The sequence below is a fragment of the Monodelphis domestica genome, chromosome 6 (genome assembly GCF_027887165.1).
Source record: "Monodelphis domestica isolate mMonDom1 chromosome 6, mMonDom1.pri, whole genome shotgun sequence".
In the NCBI taxonomy this organism is placed as follows: Eukaryota; Metazoa; Chordata; class Mammalia; order Didelphimorphia; family Didelphidae; genus Monodelphis; species Monodelphis domestica.
This window is the reverse complement of record NC_077232.1, coordinates 79846239-79863105: the sequence shown is the minus strand read 5'-3', so window position 1 is coordinate 79863105 and position 16867 is coordinate 79846239. Positions and strand designations below refer to the sequence as shown.

At 36.1% G+C, this 16867-nt stretch overlaps 1 protein-coding gene across 9 annotated transcripts in view; it reads left to right on the top strand.

Moving 5' to 3' along the window:
* The window catches only part of LOC100022326 (DNA polymerase nu), a 479612-nt gene that overhangs the window by 124333 nt on the left and 338412 nt on the right, over positions 1 to 16867 (top strand). For 7 of the 9 annotated variants that reach the window (XM_056802316.1, XM_056802320.1, XM_056802318.1 and 4 more), the window contains exons 9-11: positions 4425 to 4487; positions 5351 to 5411; positions 6238 to 6302. In XM_056802316.1, the coding sequence (XP_056658294.1) occupies positions 4425 to 4487; positions 5351 to 5411; positions 6238 to 6302 (189 nt within the window). The remainder of the gene's footprint in view (positions 1 to 4424; positions 4488 to 5350; positions 5412 to 6237; positions 6303 to 16867) is intronic. The other 2 variants (XM_056802319.1, XM_056802317.1) reach the window with 1 other exon arrangement.

Below are 16867 nucleotides of genomic sequence, written 5' to 3'. Positions count from 1 at the left end.
AGATAATTTTGATTATCTGAAATTGAAAAGCTTTTGGACAAGCAAAATCAACATAACTAGAATAAGAAGAGAAGTAGTCAATTTGGAAAAAAATCTTCCATCAAATATCTCTAATAAAGATTTGAAGCCCATGATATTTAGAGAACTAATACCAATATATAAGACCAGGAGCCTTATCCCATTGAATAAATGGTCAAAGGATATGAACAAACTGTTCTCAAAATAGGGATTAAATTTTATTAACAACCACATTAAGATGGAAATTGTTAATATTATAAAATTTGTGGAATATAAACACAAATGGTTGGTTGCTGTCCTTCATACTCGAAGAGGACCAAAATGAAATTATTGGTGATGTTTTTTGACTCCCACATTAATTGAATTTAAGTGAGGCAGAGTTGCACAGTCACTGGCCTCATTCTCTCTTCCAGATTCATGGAGTCCAATGGCAATACAAAAATCTGGACAACTGATAATATATAGGATTCAGAGGATGACCTTGACTCTTTTGGTATCTAACCAAGCTCTAAGTGCTCCACAGCACCCACTTCTGCTGCTTTCATGACTGTTGGAACATATTGTTCTCATTTGTCACTTCCTTTAGGGGAAGTCTTCACACATCCAGGGAAGACACCTTCCTAACTCACCAACAGGCTTGAGGCCCTTTGGCTGCCCTCAACCTGGTTTAGCCTACCTACTAAGACAGTGTACTAGGGTGTGGCCTCTGCATGTGCTACAGCTTCTTAGAGCCATAGGTGGGAGCTGGGTAGTAGGTGGGCACCAAAGGAGGAAAACAGTCCTGAAAAGGACTCGTTAAGCCATCATACCAGTGGTTCTAAGTCTCCCCTGAACACCCTTTACACCCATAAACTCTAACACATTATCAATGGAGTTATATAGTGGTTCAAACATTCTGGAAAGAAATTTGGGATTATGGAAAAGGATTAAAATATCTATGCAGTTTAACCCAGATATCCTGCTGCTAGGCATATATCCCAAGCAAATTAAGCTCCAAATACAAATCCTCTATACATCAAAAAATCTATAGTAGCACTTTTTGTAGTAACAAAGTAGCTATTCATTAATTGGGGAATAGCTAAATGGTAAATATTATAGAATTGTTTTTATCCTAAGAAACAGTGGATACAATTGACAAATGATACAAATGACCAGGTGCAGAATGAAGTCAGCAATACCATAATTGTGTGCTTGCCAGTCACAGCTAAGTGCTGGGGACACAAATTCAATGAAATAACTCCTCACAAAGAACTTACATTCTAATGTGGGAGCAAATAAGCATATGTATTTGTGTATATCAAGTAAAAGTAAAGAGAATAAATTTAATATTAATTATAAGATAGTTTTGAAGAGAAGATGACACTAGCAAGTATGAAGATCAGAAAAGGCTTTATGTTTTTACTGTTTCCCAAGTTCATTCTTGTATGAGCACCATACACAAAGGCTCTCTTACTTGATAGCAGCTTGTAGACCTTACACTGTATTGGAGTAGCCTTTGAAACCTACTCAACTCCCTGCCATATGAGGAATTAGAGTAGAACTGTGTGAAGATTCCTCATTTGTAAAGTAGAAATAATAATAATCTACATTCTCCTTCTTCCATCAGTAACATCCCTTCCTTTGAGATGTATGCTATTTAGATCTATCATCCACTCCAAATTCTGGTAGCTATTATCTATAGATCCTTGGCCATTCCCTTCCTCAAAAAGTTTAATACTTGACTTATAATTTTTCTCTCCTCTCCAATTCCTGATCTTAAATCACAGAACTTCAACATTTTGAAGAATCATATTGACTCTCATTAAAATACCGTAATCACTCAGTTCCTCAACCTACTGAACTCTTCTCCATCTGAGCCACACACAAAGATGATCAGTACCCTTGATCTAGTCATCCACCACAGAAGTATCACCTTTCATTCAAGAATTCTGAAATCTTCTTATCCAATCATAATTTATTGGCTTTTGACCTTTCACCTTTCCCTGTACCTTCTTTTACTAAACAAACCCTATTCTTTGGCCATATCATGATCTCCAGCCCTTTACTTGTCAGTTCTTTCCAGGCCATCTCTCCTGTAGTATCCACCATCTCTTCTTTCCCCCGTATTAATTCATGGGTGAACCAATTCAACTCTACACTATCCTCTTATTTTAGTTACATTAGCATTTCTCTAATCTACCCTACTCAACCTCAATCTTGGATCACTCAGATCACTGCCTTTACTCCTACATATGTAGTCCTGAACAAAAGTAGAGAAAAAAATGCAGCCATTCTGACTGAGTCCATTACGAATTTATGGTACACAACCTTAACTGAGCCCTCACTGTTACTAAGACAATCCTTCTATGCTTCCATTTTCAATAAAATATCCCATTTTACATGATGGTGGTTCCAAATAACTTCATCCTTCCTCAAATTTCCCATGGCTTTCCCGCCCCTTGTCTTAGCTGAGAATCATGTCTCATATCTTACAGAGAGAAAAAATGAAACCATTTGCTGTGAGCTCCCTTTTCTTTCCTCCATCTCATCTCTTGTCACTCATATGCCACTTGCCACAATCTTTCTTCACCCCGTCTCACATATTAAGTTAGCCTTACTGTTTATCAAGGCTAACCCTTTAACCTACTCAAGCAATCCTATACTATCCCATCTCTTCAAAAATTGCTTTCTCTATTATACCCACTTTATCACTTATTTTCAGTCTCTCAATGGTTCCTGGCACCTTCACATCTGCCTATAAAAATGTCTCTGTCTCTCCCATCCTCAGAAAAACCTCACTTGATCATTCTATGTCCTCTAACAATTGTCTTCTATGTCCCCTCTCCTTTGTGGTTAAACTCCTTGAAAAGGTAGATGCCTTCACTTTCAATCCATTACAACCCACCTTTCAACCTCATTCCACCAAAACTGATCTCTCCACAGTTATCAGTGATCTCTTAATCCAAATTTGATGACCTTTTCTCAGTCCTCATTTTTCTTTACCTCTGCAGGCTTTCACAGTATTGATTGCCTTTTCTTCTTTGCTAGTCTCTTCCCCTTGGGTTTCTAAGCCATCACTCTCTTCCAGTTTTCTTCCAACCTATCTGACTGCCACTTCTCAGCCTCCTTTCCTGGAACCTATTGGCCCACAGGGTTCTGTCCTGGGCCCCTTTCTTTTCTACTTCACTACTATTCTTGGCCATCTTATCAGCTTCCATGGATTTAATTACCATCTCTATGCTTAGGTTTTTCAAATCTCTCTATCCTGACCTAACTACTCTGCATGACCTCCAGACTTGAAATGCCAGCTACCTTTCAGACATCTCAAACTGGGTATTCACTACACATCGTAAACTCATAACATCAAAAAAAAGGTCATTTTATTTCCTTCTTCCCTATTACTATAGATGGTAACACCACCTTCTCAGTCTCTCTGGCTCCCAACCTAGGCATCATCCTAACTCCTTACTGTTTCTTATTCTCTATATCTAATTTTTTTCTGACTCCTGTTAAATTCATCTTTGCAATCTCTCTTAAATATACTTCCTCTCCAAGTAACATCATCACCACTCTGGTGGGGACCCTCATCTCCTCTTTCTTGGACTATTGTAGTACAGGTCTAGCCATGTTATCTCACTACTCAGTAAACTCCAGTAGCTTCTTATCACCTAAAGTATCAAATACAAAATCCTCTTTTTTGTCTTTTGAAGTCCTTCATGACCAGCCCCCTCCTTCCTTTCCAGTTTCCTTAACTACTCTGTGACTTGTACTTGACCACTGACACTAGACTCCTTGCTATTCAATGAACAAGCCTGGGCATTTTCTTTGACTCTCCCCCATATGTTCTCCCTACTCATCTCTGCTTACTCACTGGTTTTCTTTTAAGTCTCAGCTACAATCCCATCTTCAAGAAGAACCTTTTTTCAGTCCTCCTTTAATTCTAGTGCCTTCCCTCTCTTTATTTTTTCCTATATATACATCCTATATATAGTTTGTATATATTTGTTTGTTTGCTATTTCCCTCATTAGATTGTTAACTCCTTGAGGGCAAGGACTTTTTTTACCTCTTTTTGTATCCCCCAAGTGCTTAGTACTATGCCTGACACAAGCAAATACTTATTAACTGACTGATCATTGTGAAAATTTTAACTGTCATCACTTTGTGGCTATAGTAGGTACTCATTGATTAGCTCTGCACTCTGGGGCAAAGGCTAGCAAGACTTTTCTTTTTATCACTGGACTTTCATTGACAGCTGCCATGATGTAGATTTGTCAGAGAAAATTCTTAGGTTAGTGCCATTTTTTGCAGAGTGGAGCAAAATGCTTTCTTGAATCTGCCTTCTTGGTTTATAAATAGTCTTTTAGATTAGGAAAATATTGCCATCAAGTTTACCTATTCATTTAATATTATGGTTTTTTTTTATCAGAGTCTATGCTCAGACTTGAGGATTCTTTACAGAATTACAGTGGATCTTTGCTCTAAATTAAAGGCAAGAATTTTATTATATTTATCTTTAATTAATTTAATTGAAAGTGAGGAAGACTTGTTTTTTGAACTATACTTTTAATGCAAAAAACCATATCACCTACAATGTCTTTGAATGTGAAGGACGATAAGATGTAACATATAAGATATCACAACTTCCTTGTCCTACTACAAAGCAAAGAGCAAGGATGATAAAACATTAAGTTAGAATATAAGTGAGTAATATAGTTTTTATGGAAACAAAAGAATAACAATAATGCTTAATGCTCTAAAATCTATTAGGATTTATTCCTTACCATATGCCTAAAATTAGAAGGACTTTTCAAATTAGGTTTTTCATTTCAGATACTGCCATTGACATAAAACGTGAGAATTAACATTTTTTTCTAATTTTGTCTTTTGAAAATGTAAATAAAACTTTGAGCTACATCCATCTAAATTTAAATCCTAGAGCCCCAAAGGAAAAGTTTCAAAAAGACCCTGGCCTATTATGTGGATTGAAAAATAAATAGCTCTTCTTCTATAGATCCCCTTCCCTGAGAATTCACTCCAGTATCTATTTGCTTATCCTGATAATGGATATATTGGAATAAAATAGAATTGAAATGAACAATTAGATTTTGTTTTGAGAGAACTCAAGACTACTGAAATTTTATTTCCATTTTAGCTGAAACTTCTTATGTAATATTTAGACTGTTGATTCCAGGTATTAAAATGTGAAATTCCCTTTAGTTTGTGACTTCTTTTCATAATGGTAACTGTAGTGCTGTCTTCAGTATCCCTCACAACATTTATTATGCTTTGCTGTAAAGTACATTAATAGAAAAAATCAAATTATAGCTTAATGAATTTTCCCCTACAATACAGGTTTGTGGTCTGTGGCAATTATTTTATACTTTGGAGCTTCCTCTGATACCAATTTTGGCAGGTAAGATAATAAAAATTAGAAATGTTTTATATTGGAGACCTTGGAAACCTCACTTATTTTGTGATTATTGCTTAACTGATCTTGTATTCATGTTCTTTTCTTTTCATTTCATTCTCCACATTGTGAGAATTGCTACTCCTAAAATACAGATCTGACTAGGTCATTTGCCAATAGTCCAGGATATTTCTTCTCTCTTATTTCTCAACAGTTTGCATTCCTCTTTTCCACTAGGTGGCATAATGGAGCTGTCTTTGTTTCTTACCAAATTGCAAGATTTCATTTTCTTTCTCTGCCCCTGTGACCTTTACCTGCTTTACTCTTGATCATACTCTACATATAGAGGAATGTGTGCCAGTAGCACACTGTGCAGCAACTGTGCCAGTGAGGGTGGGTAAAAGGTTCCTTAACCATTGATTTCCTTATTTGCCAGTATATATGGACTGTGACACTATATGCTTTTACTGAAAAAACCCATCATGCTTAATACGACTTAGGTTAGAAAAAAACATTGTTTTATTAATCAACAATTTCTAAATGACATCAGACTAAGGATAAGTCTAATCAGCAGACTAATATTCAGGGGATAACAACAATAGGGCATAAGCAGTAGCATAGATTGTAATCAGCCATACAATTTTATATATCAAATGCTTGATCAAATGAAGGACTTAGATGTTACTGTGAGAAGATTTTGATCCATTCAGTGTTATACGGAATATGTCTTTAGAGACCCATTTCTGCCCATTAACTCTGAGTTAAACTGATTACTCTGAGAATTATTTGCTAATTTATAGGAATAGCAACTATTTTGTTCTATGAATTTCAGTGATGGAGACCCACAAATTTCAAGTGGATAAAGAAGAAATGAAGAGAACATCAAAACTTCTTGGGGTAAGTTGAGATTTTTGAGGCTACTTTCTATGTTAGGATAATTTTTCATTAAAAATTGGCTTTGCCCAATTGCAGTTTGTGCCTTCTTAGTTTGAAGTAGGAAGACAAGAACTTGGATGGTTTTTTTCTCCCATCTCCACGCCCTTCAGGATAACTTTCCTTCCATTCTAGATTTTTGGAAGGACCATTCATCCCAGTTAGGCAGGAACCAAGACTTCCCTCTACTGGCATGGGACAAAGCGCTTTGAGCCTAATAGCAAGGATTAGACTGGAGATGCTACCTTCCTCCCATCTGGCATTGATAGCAAGCGAGTGATAAACAGTGTGGTATAGAATTCTTTGCATTGTTCAAGGAAAGGGAAGGAAAAAGTTAGGAAGCATCATTGAAACAAAAAAAAAAGAAAAAGAAAGTGGAACAAAAAAACTCTGCATTATATTGGAGATTTGTTCCCATCAACTCTAAAGTAGAATTGAAGGTCATGTGCCCCCCGCCATCCCATACCCTATTAAAAACAACACAAAACCAGCCCTGTAATTTTCTCCTTCTTCCTTCTGTTTATCAAAATTTTCCCTATCTTTAAAGCCCAAGCCAAATACCATCTCCTCAATGAAACCTTCCCCTATCCCCAGTCTCTTCTCCCTTTGATAATCTTTTTCTTCAATCAACCAAACAACAAGCATTTAGATATTCACTATAGCTAAGTATATCGTCTGTATACACACACAGACACACACAGACAGGCTAAACCTTTTTCCCCTGCATATACATCACTATTAGGGGGAGATACTATATTGTTTCCTATATACAGGAGTTACAGCACAAACTACGTGAACTTGATGAATCTGGAGCTGCAGTACAAGCTGGACCACTAGATTTTTCTCTTCGTGACCTGAACCCAGGAGACAAAGTGTATATTAAGAATTTCAAGCTTACTGGAGCAACTCAGCCTTCGTGGGAAGGACCATTACAAATATTGTTAACTACTCCAACATCTATAAAGATTGGAGAAAAGGACTCTTGGATTCATTGCTCATATGTGAAGAAAGCATCTTCTGCTGAGACTGATTGACTATATCCTATCATATGAATTGGAAATAATAATCCATAGACAAATGGATGCTGTTTTTCGAGAACACATTGAATTACTGATTTTTTCCTTATTTTTATTTTGATTAGAATATTTGATTTTTTCCCATTTCTTATACTAAAGGTACATACAATCAATTAATTTTTTGCAGTAATACAAGTTAATATATATACATACACACACACACATATATATGTATATATACATATATATACTTGCTATAATGTCAATGCATACCTAAAAGCTTTAAACTATGAAACCTGCCATTTATTGATAAAATGTTATGAGACTGTGATTAATGTTAATGTATGATTTCAGAAAAAGGAATAAAAAACAAGGAGCACAGACTTAACCTGAAAAGTGCCAAAAAGAGCACACAGGAAATAATTATGTGAGACTCGAGGTTGCGATGCTTAACATATGTTAAGTCGTAGGACTTTCTTGTATCTACACTCTTTGTGAAGTACTCATACAAGTACAAAGTTTGACTATTATGCTGGCTCCCTATATCCCTGATGAGAATGACAAAAATCAGAAGCTTCCCTATCAAAATGGAATTCTACTTTTCTCCAAGATTTTTGATCTTTTGTTTGAGATTGTATTTTTATAAAAATCTAAGATTTTGATTTTGTTTGAGAAAATATCTTCAAGGAAGAAGCTTGCTAATTTCTATATCCAAAGAATGAACTGTTGCAGAAAGATGCCAGAAAATCCACACTACATCAAGAAGATCAAGAATGAACTTTGGATATGGTTGATTGAACTGAACTTTGATTGAACATTTATTGTAAATGTACACATTTATGCCAAAAGGGACTGCCCCTAATTTGCCTTTCTGTCAATGCGCCTAGCAAAACATTGGTTTTGCTTGCTTTCTTTCCTATTTCCTCCCTCACTACTCTAATTTCCTCTTAAAAAACTGAATAGTGTATGCATGTGTAGTTAGAAGTGCGTTTAGGATTATAAGATGATTATGTTAAATGATCAATGGGGAGACTAGTCTCCCAATGACCATCAGGGGGGATTGTGAACCTTAAAAAATTCTCAGACCCTACTTCATAAGATTTGGTTAAGACCATTCCCCATTTTAAACAATGAAGGAACTTAGATCAGGAATGTGAGACCTCTACTTAGATCAGGAATGTGAGAACTCTACTCCACCCCTACTTAAGCCTGCTTTAGGGAAAGAAACTCCTTGCTGAACAATGAAAAATTCTTAAATCCATACTTATAGTAAGGCAAAAGTTCTTAAGCTGTGCCTATTTTTAGATCTAATACAAAAGGGTGCTAAGTATCTATAAAGGTCAGGCAACTTGTGAATTTACAAGGAGCAAAGAGGTGAGAAACTTACTCAGGTTTTTCAGGTGTGAACTTAATCAAAAGTTCAAGCCTTCTTAGGTGTGAATTAAGAATGGTCTGTCCTTTGGAAAACGTATACTGTGATTGGTAGACGTGAGAACTTAGGGGAGGTGACATAGGAGAAAATTCCCTTTAAAAGGAGAGGAGAAACTGAGAGCAGAAAAACTCTCACTGGAACTCCCTCTGAGGAGACTCTGGAGTCTCAGAGATACTCTCTCTGGAGATGGCAGCTGGCCAAAGCTGAACTGGTGTCTCTCTGAACACTAGAATCCTTGCTTGGAAAAATCTTGTGGTGAGTGGATAAAAGACTGATTTCTCTCTTAGGGATTGGGCCCGGGCTGGCCAGGGCTCGCCTGAGCCAGCCTTTCTTTTTCTCATTGTTTCCTTTTTCTATCTCTCTCCCTTTCTTTAATTCCTCATTTGTATTAATTAAAATCTCTATAAAACCCAGCTGACTTGGGTATATTTAATAATTGGGAATCTTTCCCTGGCGACCACCTTATATTTGACTTAAAACAAGACACTGTCTTGAAAACATATTTTCTGAGGTCACAATTTAAGCCAAACCACTCTTTATCTGCCACAGTTTATGTCTTCCACTATTTTAATCATTACATTATCTATGAACTCTTATAAACTCTATTAACTCCTATATCTTTTAACTTATAAGATTTATTATCATTCTGTCCCTAATCTGTCTCAAGTTTTAAACTTCCCCGAGCTAATCTTTCCCTGTGTGTTAATTGTTAGTACATTAGTATCCTAAAACTATATTAGTAAATCAATCCATTATTATGATACAAATGTGCATTGTTCTTTCTGCACAAACTTTACATATGTACAACTATGATACATTTGTACATGAGTCCTGGCCAGAAGTCTTTTTTTTTTAAAGTACACTGAGTACATATTCTTTGGAGAATTTATGAGAAAAATATGAACAAAAAGCATATAAGATAAGAAGGTATGAAAGACCAATTAAAAGTAGCACTAATAAAATTAGAGAAGCAAAAGACCAGAGAACATATTAAATTTCTCTGTTTAGTTGTTTGTCATGGCATTTACAGTGACAATACCAACTTTTCCATGAACGAAACTGAAGAAGGAATTAGCTTTAATGTTCTTGGGACACTTATAAAATGACCCAGTAAACAACATTAGCTCTTAACTATCTGTGGATTACCTACAACAAAATTTAAATTCTAAATTTGCTTTATTTTGGCAGCAAACATATCACTTTCCCCTGCCATGATTTGGCTTTTTTTTTTTTTACATTATTTTATTTGGACATTTCTGAACATTATTCATTGGAGACAAACATCATTTTCTTTTCCTCCCCTTCCCTCCCCCTCCCCCCGGTCCCATATCCGATGCACGATTCCATTGGGTATTACATGTGTTCTTGTTTCGAACCCATTTCCATGTTGTTGGTATTTGCATTAGAGTGTTCATTTAGAGTCTCCCCTCAGACATGTCCCCTCAACCCCTGTAGTCAAGCAGTTGCTTTTCCTCGGTGTTTTTACTCCCACAGTTTGTCCTCTGCTTGTGGATAGTGTTTTTTCTCCTAGATCCCTGCAGATTGTTCAGGGACATTGCATTGACACTAATGGAGAAGTCTGTTACGTTCGATTGTACCACAGTGTATCAGTCTCTGTGTACAATGTTTTCCTGGTTCTGCTCCTTTCGCTCTGTATCACTTCCTGGAGCTTGTTCCAGACTCCATGGAATTCCTCCACTTTATTATTCCTTTTAGCACAATAGTATTCCATCACCAACATATACCACAGTTTGTTCAGCCATTCCCCAATTGAAGGACATCCCCTCGTTTTCCAATTTTTGGCCACCACAAAGAGTGCAGCTATGAATATTCTTGTACAAGTCTTTTTCCTTATTATCTTTTGGGGGTACAAACCCAGCAGTTCTATGGCTGGATCAAAGGGCAGACAGTTCTTTATCGCCCTTTGGGCATAGTTCCAAATTGCCCTCCAGAATGGTTGGATCAATTCACAACCCCACCAGCAATGAATTAATGTCCTGACTTTGCCAAATCCCCTCCAACATTCAATACTTTCCTTTGCTGTCATGTTAGCCAATCTGCTAGGTTTGAGGTGATACTTGAGAGTTGTTTTGATTTGCATCTCTCTGATTATAAGAGATTTAGAACACTTCTTCATGAGCTTATTAATAGTTTTGATTTCTTTATCTGAAAACTGCCTATCCATGTCCCTTGCCCATTTATCAATTGGAGAATGGCTTGATTTTTTGTACAATTGATTTAGCTCTTTGTAAATTTGAGTAATTAAACCTTTGTCAGAAGTTTTTATGAAGATTGCTTCCAAATTTGTTGCTTTCCTTCTGATTTTAGTTACATTGGTTTTGTTTGTACAAAACCTTTTTAATTTGATGTATTCCAAATTATTTATTTTGCATTTTGTGACTCTTTCTAAGTCTTGCTTGGTTTTAAAATCTTTCCCTTCCCAAAGGTCTGACATGTATAGTATTCTGTGTTTACCTAATTTACTTATAGTTTAGTTCTTTATGTTCAAGTCATTCACCCATTTTGAATTTATCTTGGTGTAGGCTGTGAGGTGTTGATCCAGACCTAATCTCTCCCACACTGTCTTCCAATTTTCCCAGCAGTTTTTATCAAATAGTGGGTTTTTGTCCCAAAAGCTGGGATCTTTGGGTTTATCATTTACTGTCTTGCTGAGGTCACTTGCCCCAAGTCTATTCCACTGATCCTCCTTTCTCTCTCTTAGCCAATACCAAATTGTTTTGATGACCGCTGCTTTATAATATAGTTTGAGATCTGGGACTGCAAGGCCCCCTTCCTTTGTATTTTTTTTTTTCATTATTTCCCTGGATATCCTTGATCCTTTGTTCTTCCAAATGAACTTTGTTATGGTTTTTTTCTAAATCAGTAAAGAAATTTTTTGGAAGTTCAATGGGTATGGCACTAAATAGATAAATAAGTTTGGGTAGGATGTTCATTTTTATTATATTGGCTCGTCCTACCCATGAGCAGTTAATGTTTTTTTAATTGCTCAAGTCTAATTTTAGTTGTGTGGAGAGTGTTTTGTAGTTGTGTTCATATAGTTCCTGTGTTTGTCTCGGGAGACAAATTCCTAGGTATTTTATTTTGTCTAAAGTGTGTAACAATTGAAAGAGTGGTTGGTATAAACTGTGACTGCAGAAATATGGTTTCAAGATATTGTCTTGAGTTAAATCAAATATAAAGTGGTCACCAGGGAAAAATTCCCAAATATGAAATATACCCAAGTCAGCTGGGTTTTTATGGAGATTTTAAGTAATACAAATTAAGGAATTAATGAAAGGGAGAGAGAGAGTAAGAGGAAATAATGACAAAAGGGGTAGGCCAACCCAGGCCAGCCTAGACCAGCCTCGGCCCAAGCCCTAAGAGAGATCAGTCAGTCTTTTATCCACTCACCACAAGATTTGTCCCAAGCAAGATTCTAGTGTTCAGAGACCCAGCTACTCCAACTAGTCCGATCTCCAATTAAGCTTTGGCAAACTGAATTTTCAGCCAGCCACCCAGTTCTCTCAGAGAGAGTTCCTTCTAAAGAGAATTTTCTCCTATGTCACCTCCCCTAAGTTCTCACATCTACCAATCACAGTAGACATTTTCCAAAGGACAGACTATTCTTAATTCACACCTGAGTAGATAAAACTTCCGAGTAAGTTCACACCTGAGTAGACTAAAACTTCTGAGTAAGTTCGCACCTCTTTTCCCCTTGCAAGTTTGCAAGTTGCTTGACCTTTTAGTGATTAATTTGACCTTCATAGGTACTTAGCATCTTTTTGTATTAGATCTAAAAATAGACTTAGCTCAAGGTTTTTGCTTTACTATAAGTATGAGTTAAGTACTTTTTCATTGCTCAGTAAAGAGTTTACAACTTTATCTTCCCCTAAAGTATGCTTAAGTATGGGTGGAGTAGAGTTCTTACATTCCTGACTAAGTCCCTTCATTGTTTAAAATGGGGAATGGTCTTAACCAAATCTTATGAAGTAGGGTCTGAGAATTTTTAAGATTCACAGGTGATTTTGAATGGAATTTCTCTTTCTAGTTCTTGCTGCTGAGCTGTGTTGGAAATATATAGAAATGCTGATGACATATGGGGGTTTATTTTGTATCCTGCAACTTTGCTAAAGTTGTTGATTATTTCGATTAGCTTTTTGGTTGAATCTCTAGGATTCTTTAAGTAGACCATCATGTCATCCACAAAGAGCGATAACTTGGTCTCCTCCTTGCCTATTTTAATGCCTTCAATTTCTTTTTCTTCTCTAATTGCTACTGCTAGTGTTTCTAGTACAATGTCAAATAACAGAGGTGATAATGGGCATCCTTGTTTCACAACTGGCCTTATTGGGAATGCATCCAGTTTATCCCCATTGCAGATGATAATAGTTAATGGTTTTAGATATATACTGTTTATTATTTTTAGGAATGACCCTTTTCTTCCTATGCTTTCTAGTGTTTTTAATAGGAATGGGCATTGTATTTTATCAAAGGCTTTTTCTTCGTATATTGAAATAATCCTGTGATTTTTGTTGGTTTGCTTGTTGATGTGGTCAATTATGTGGATGGTTTTCCTAATATTGAACCAGCCCTGCATCCCTGGTATAAATCCTACTTGATCATGGTGGATGGCCCTTCTGATCACTTGGTGGAGTCTTTTTGCTAGTATCCTATTTAAGATTTTTGCATCTATATTCATTAGGGAGATTGGCCTATAATTTTCTTTCTCTGTTTTTGACCTGCCTGACATTGGAATCAGTACCATGTTTGTGTCGTAAAAGGAGTTTGGTAGAACTCCCTCTTTGCTTATTATGTCAAATAGTTTGTATAGTATTGGGATTAGCTGTTCTTTGAATGTTTGATAGAATTCACTTGTGAATCCATCAGGCCCTGGGCATTTTGTCTTAGGGAGTTCTTTGATGGCCTGTTGGATTTCATTTTCTGATATGGGATTATTTAAGAATTCTATTTCCTCTTCTGTTAGTCTAGGCAGTTTATATTTTTGTAAATATTCATCCATATCGCCTAGATTGGTATAATTATTGCCATATAGTTGGGCAAAGTAGTTTTTAATGATTGCCTTAATTTCCTCTTCATTGGAAGTGAGGCCCCCCTTTTCATCCTAGATGCTGTTAATTTGCTTTTCTTCTTTCTTTTTTTTAATTAGATTGACAAGTACTTTCTCTATTTTGTCTGTTTTTTTTCACAGTACCAGCTTCTAGTCTTGTTTATTAGTTCAATAGTTCTATCACTTTAGATTTTATTGATTTCTCCCTTAATTTTTAGGATCTCTAATTCGGTTTTCTTCTGGGGGTTTTTAATTTGTTTGCTCTCAGGTTTTTTGATTTGCATTTCCAGTTCATTGATCTCTGCCCTCCCTAATTTGTTAATATATGCACTCAGGGATATGAATTTTCCTCTGAGTACTGCTTTGGCTGCATTCCATAAGGTTTGAAAGGATGTCTCACCATTGTCATTTTCCTCATTGAAATTATTAATTGTTTCTATGATTTCTTCTCTAAGTAACCAATTTTGGAGTATCATATTATTTAATTTCCAATTAGTTTTTGATTTGGTTCTCCACATACCCTTACTGATCATTATTTTTATTGCCTTATGATTTGAAAAGGCTGCATTTATTATTTCTGTTTTTCTGCATTTGTATGCCATGTTTCTGTGACCTAGTGTATGGTCAGTCTTTGTAAATGTGCCATGTGGTGCTGAGAAGAAGGTGTATTCCTTTTTGTCCCTATTTATTTTTCTCCATATGTATACTAACTCTAATTTTTCTAAGATTTCATTCACATCTTTTACCTCTTTCTTATTTATTTTTTGATTTGACTTATCTAAATTTGATAGTGGTTGGTTCAAATTTCCCACTAATATGGTTTTACTGTTTATTTCCTCCTTCAATTCACCTAGTTTCTCCATTAGAAATCTGGGTGCTATGTTATTTGGTGCATACATGTTGATTAGTGATATTTCCTTATTATCTATGGTCCCTTTTAACAAAATATATTTACCTTCCCTATCCCTTTTAATCAGGTCTATTTTTGCTTTGGCTTTGTTAGATATCATGATTGTAACTCCTGCCTTCTTTCTATCAGTTGAGGCCCAGAAGGTCTTACTCCATCCTTTAATTCTGACCTTGTGAGTGTCTACCCACCTCATGTGTGTTTCTTGAAGACAACATATGGTAGGGTTTTGGATTTTAATCCATTCTGCTATTCGTCTACATTTTATGGGTGAGCCCATCCCATTCATGTTCAAAGTTATGATTGTCACCTGTGGACTCCCTGGCATTTTGATATCCTCCCCTAATTGTGACCTTTCTTCTTTAGCTATCACCTTTTATGCCAGTGATTTATTTTAAATCAGTCTCCCTAGTCCCCTCCCTTGATACGCTTCCCTTTCTAGCCCCTCCCTTTTCCCCCTTTTTGTTTGTTGGTTTGTTTTTGTTATTTTGTTTGTTTTTTTTAGGGTCTGTTAACTTCCCTCCCCCCTCTCCTCCCACTTTTTCTACTCCCTCCCCTCTTCCCATCCTTAATTTCCCCTTTGCTCTTACCCTATTGGATAAGATAGAATTCAAGGTCCCAATGGATCTAGATGTTCTTCCCTCTCAGAATTGATTTCACTGAGAGTAAGGTTTAAGTAATACCAATTAGCACTCTCTTCCTCTCCTTCTTATAGGAGACTTCTTCCCCTCCCCTTCCGATGTGTATCTTTGTGTGAGAAAGATTATTCTATTTAGTTTTTTTCTATTTATTGAAATATATCTTAGTACCATCAATGATTCCCCCCTCCCTTTTTCTCTTTCCCCCCATTTCTCCATATCGTCTTGATGCCCCAATCTTTCCCTATGTGTGATTCTTCTTACTATTCTAATGATGCATACAATTTTTGAGAATTACACATCACATTTTCCCCACATATTAATATATATATGTATGTGTATATATATATATATACATACATATACATATATATATATATATAGTTTGCTATAAATGTAGTCCTTATAGAAGAGAGTTTGAATAAAAAAACAACATTTTTCTCCTTTTCCCTTTCCTTCATATTTACCTTTTCATATTTCTCTTGCTCTTTGTGTTTGGCTGTCAAACTTTCCACAGAGTTCTGGTCTTTCCTTTACAAAAACTTGGAAATCTTCTATTTTGTTGAATGCTCATACTTTCACCTGGAAGTATATAGTCAGTTTTGATGGATAGCTGATTTTTGGTTGAAGACCCAGATCTCTTGCTTTTCTGAGTATCATGTTCCAGGCCTTAGAGTCGTTCAGTGTGGAAATTTCAAGATCTTGTGTGACCCTGATTGGTGTTCCTTTATATCTAAATTGTCTTTTTCTGGCTTCTTGTAAGATTTTTTCTTTTGCTTGGAAGCTTTGGAATTTGGCAGTTAAATTCCTCGGTGTTGTCTTTTGGGGATTTAGTGTAGAGGGTGTTCTGTGGACTCTTTCAATGCATATTTTTTCCCCTTGTTCTAGAATCTCTGGGCAGTTTTCTTTGATGATATCATGTATTATGATATCAAGATTACCATTTATTTCTGGCTTTTCTGGTAGACCAATGATTCTCAGATTGTCTCTCCTTCCTCTGTTTTCCAGGTCTGTCACCTTGTCAGTGAGATATTTTATGTTGTCTTCTAATTCTGTAGTCTTTTCACTTTGCTTATTAATTCTTGCTCTTTTGCAAGATCATTGTCTTCCACTTGACTGATTCTGACCTTTAAAGACTGGTTTTCCTTTTCAGTTTGGTCTGACCTGTTTTTTGAAGCTTTAAGTTTTTTCTGCATTTGCATATTTTGGTCTCTCAGATTGCTGAGTTCCTTTTGCATTGTTTCCCATTTTTCCTGCCAGAAGGCTTCCATCTTTTTGATAATTTCAGATTTGAATTCTTCAAGAGTTTGTGGAGAATTTCCATTTCCTTTGGGAGGTTTTGGATCATTTGTTTTTCCTCTTCTCTCTCTTCTGTATTTTGTATTTTTGCTCCATAAAATGTGTCCAAAGTCACCCCCTTCTTCTTGCTTTTCTTGGTGTTTAGAGGCTTTTGCACTTCTGTAGAGTT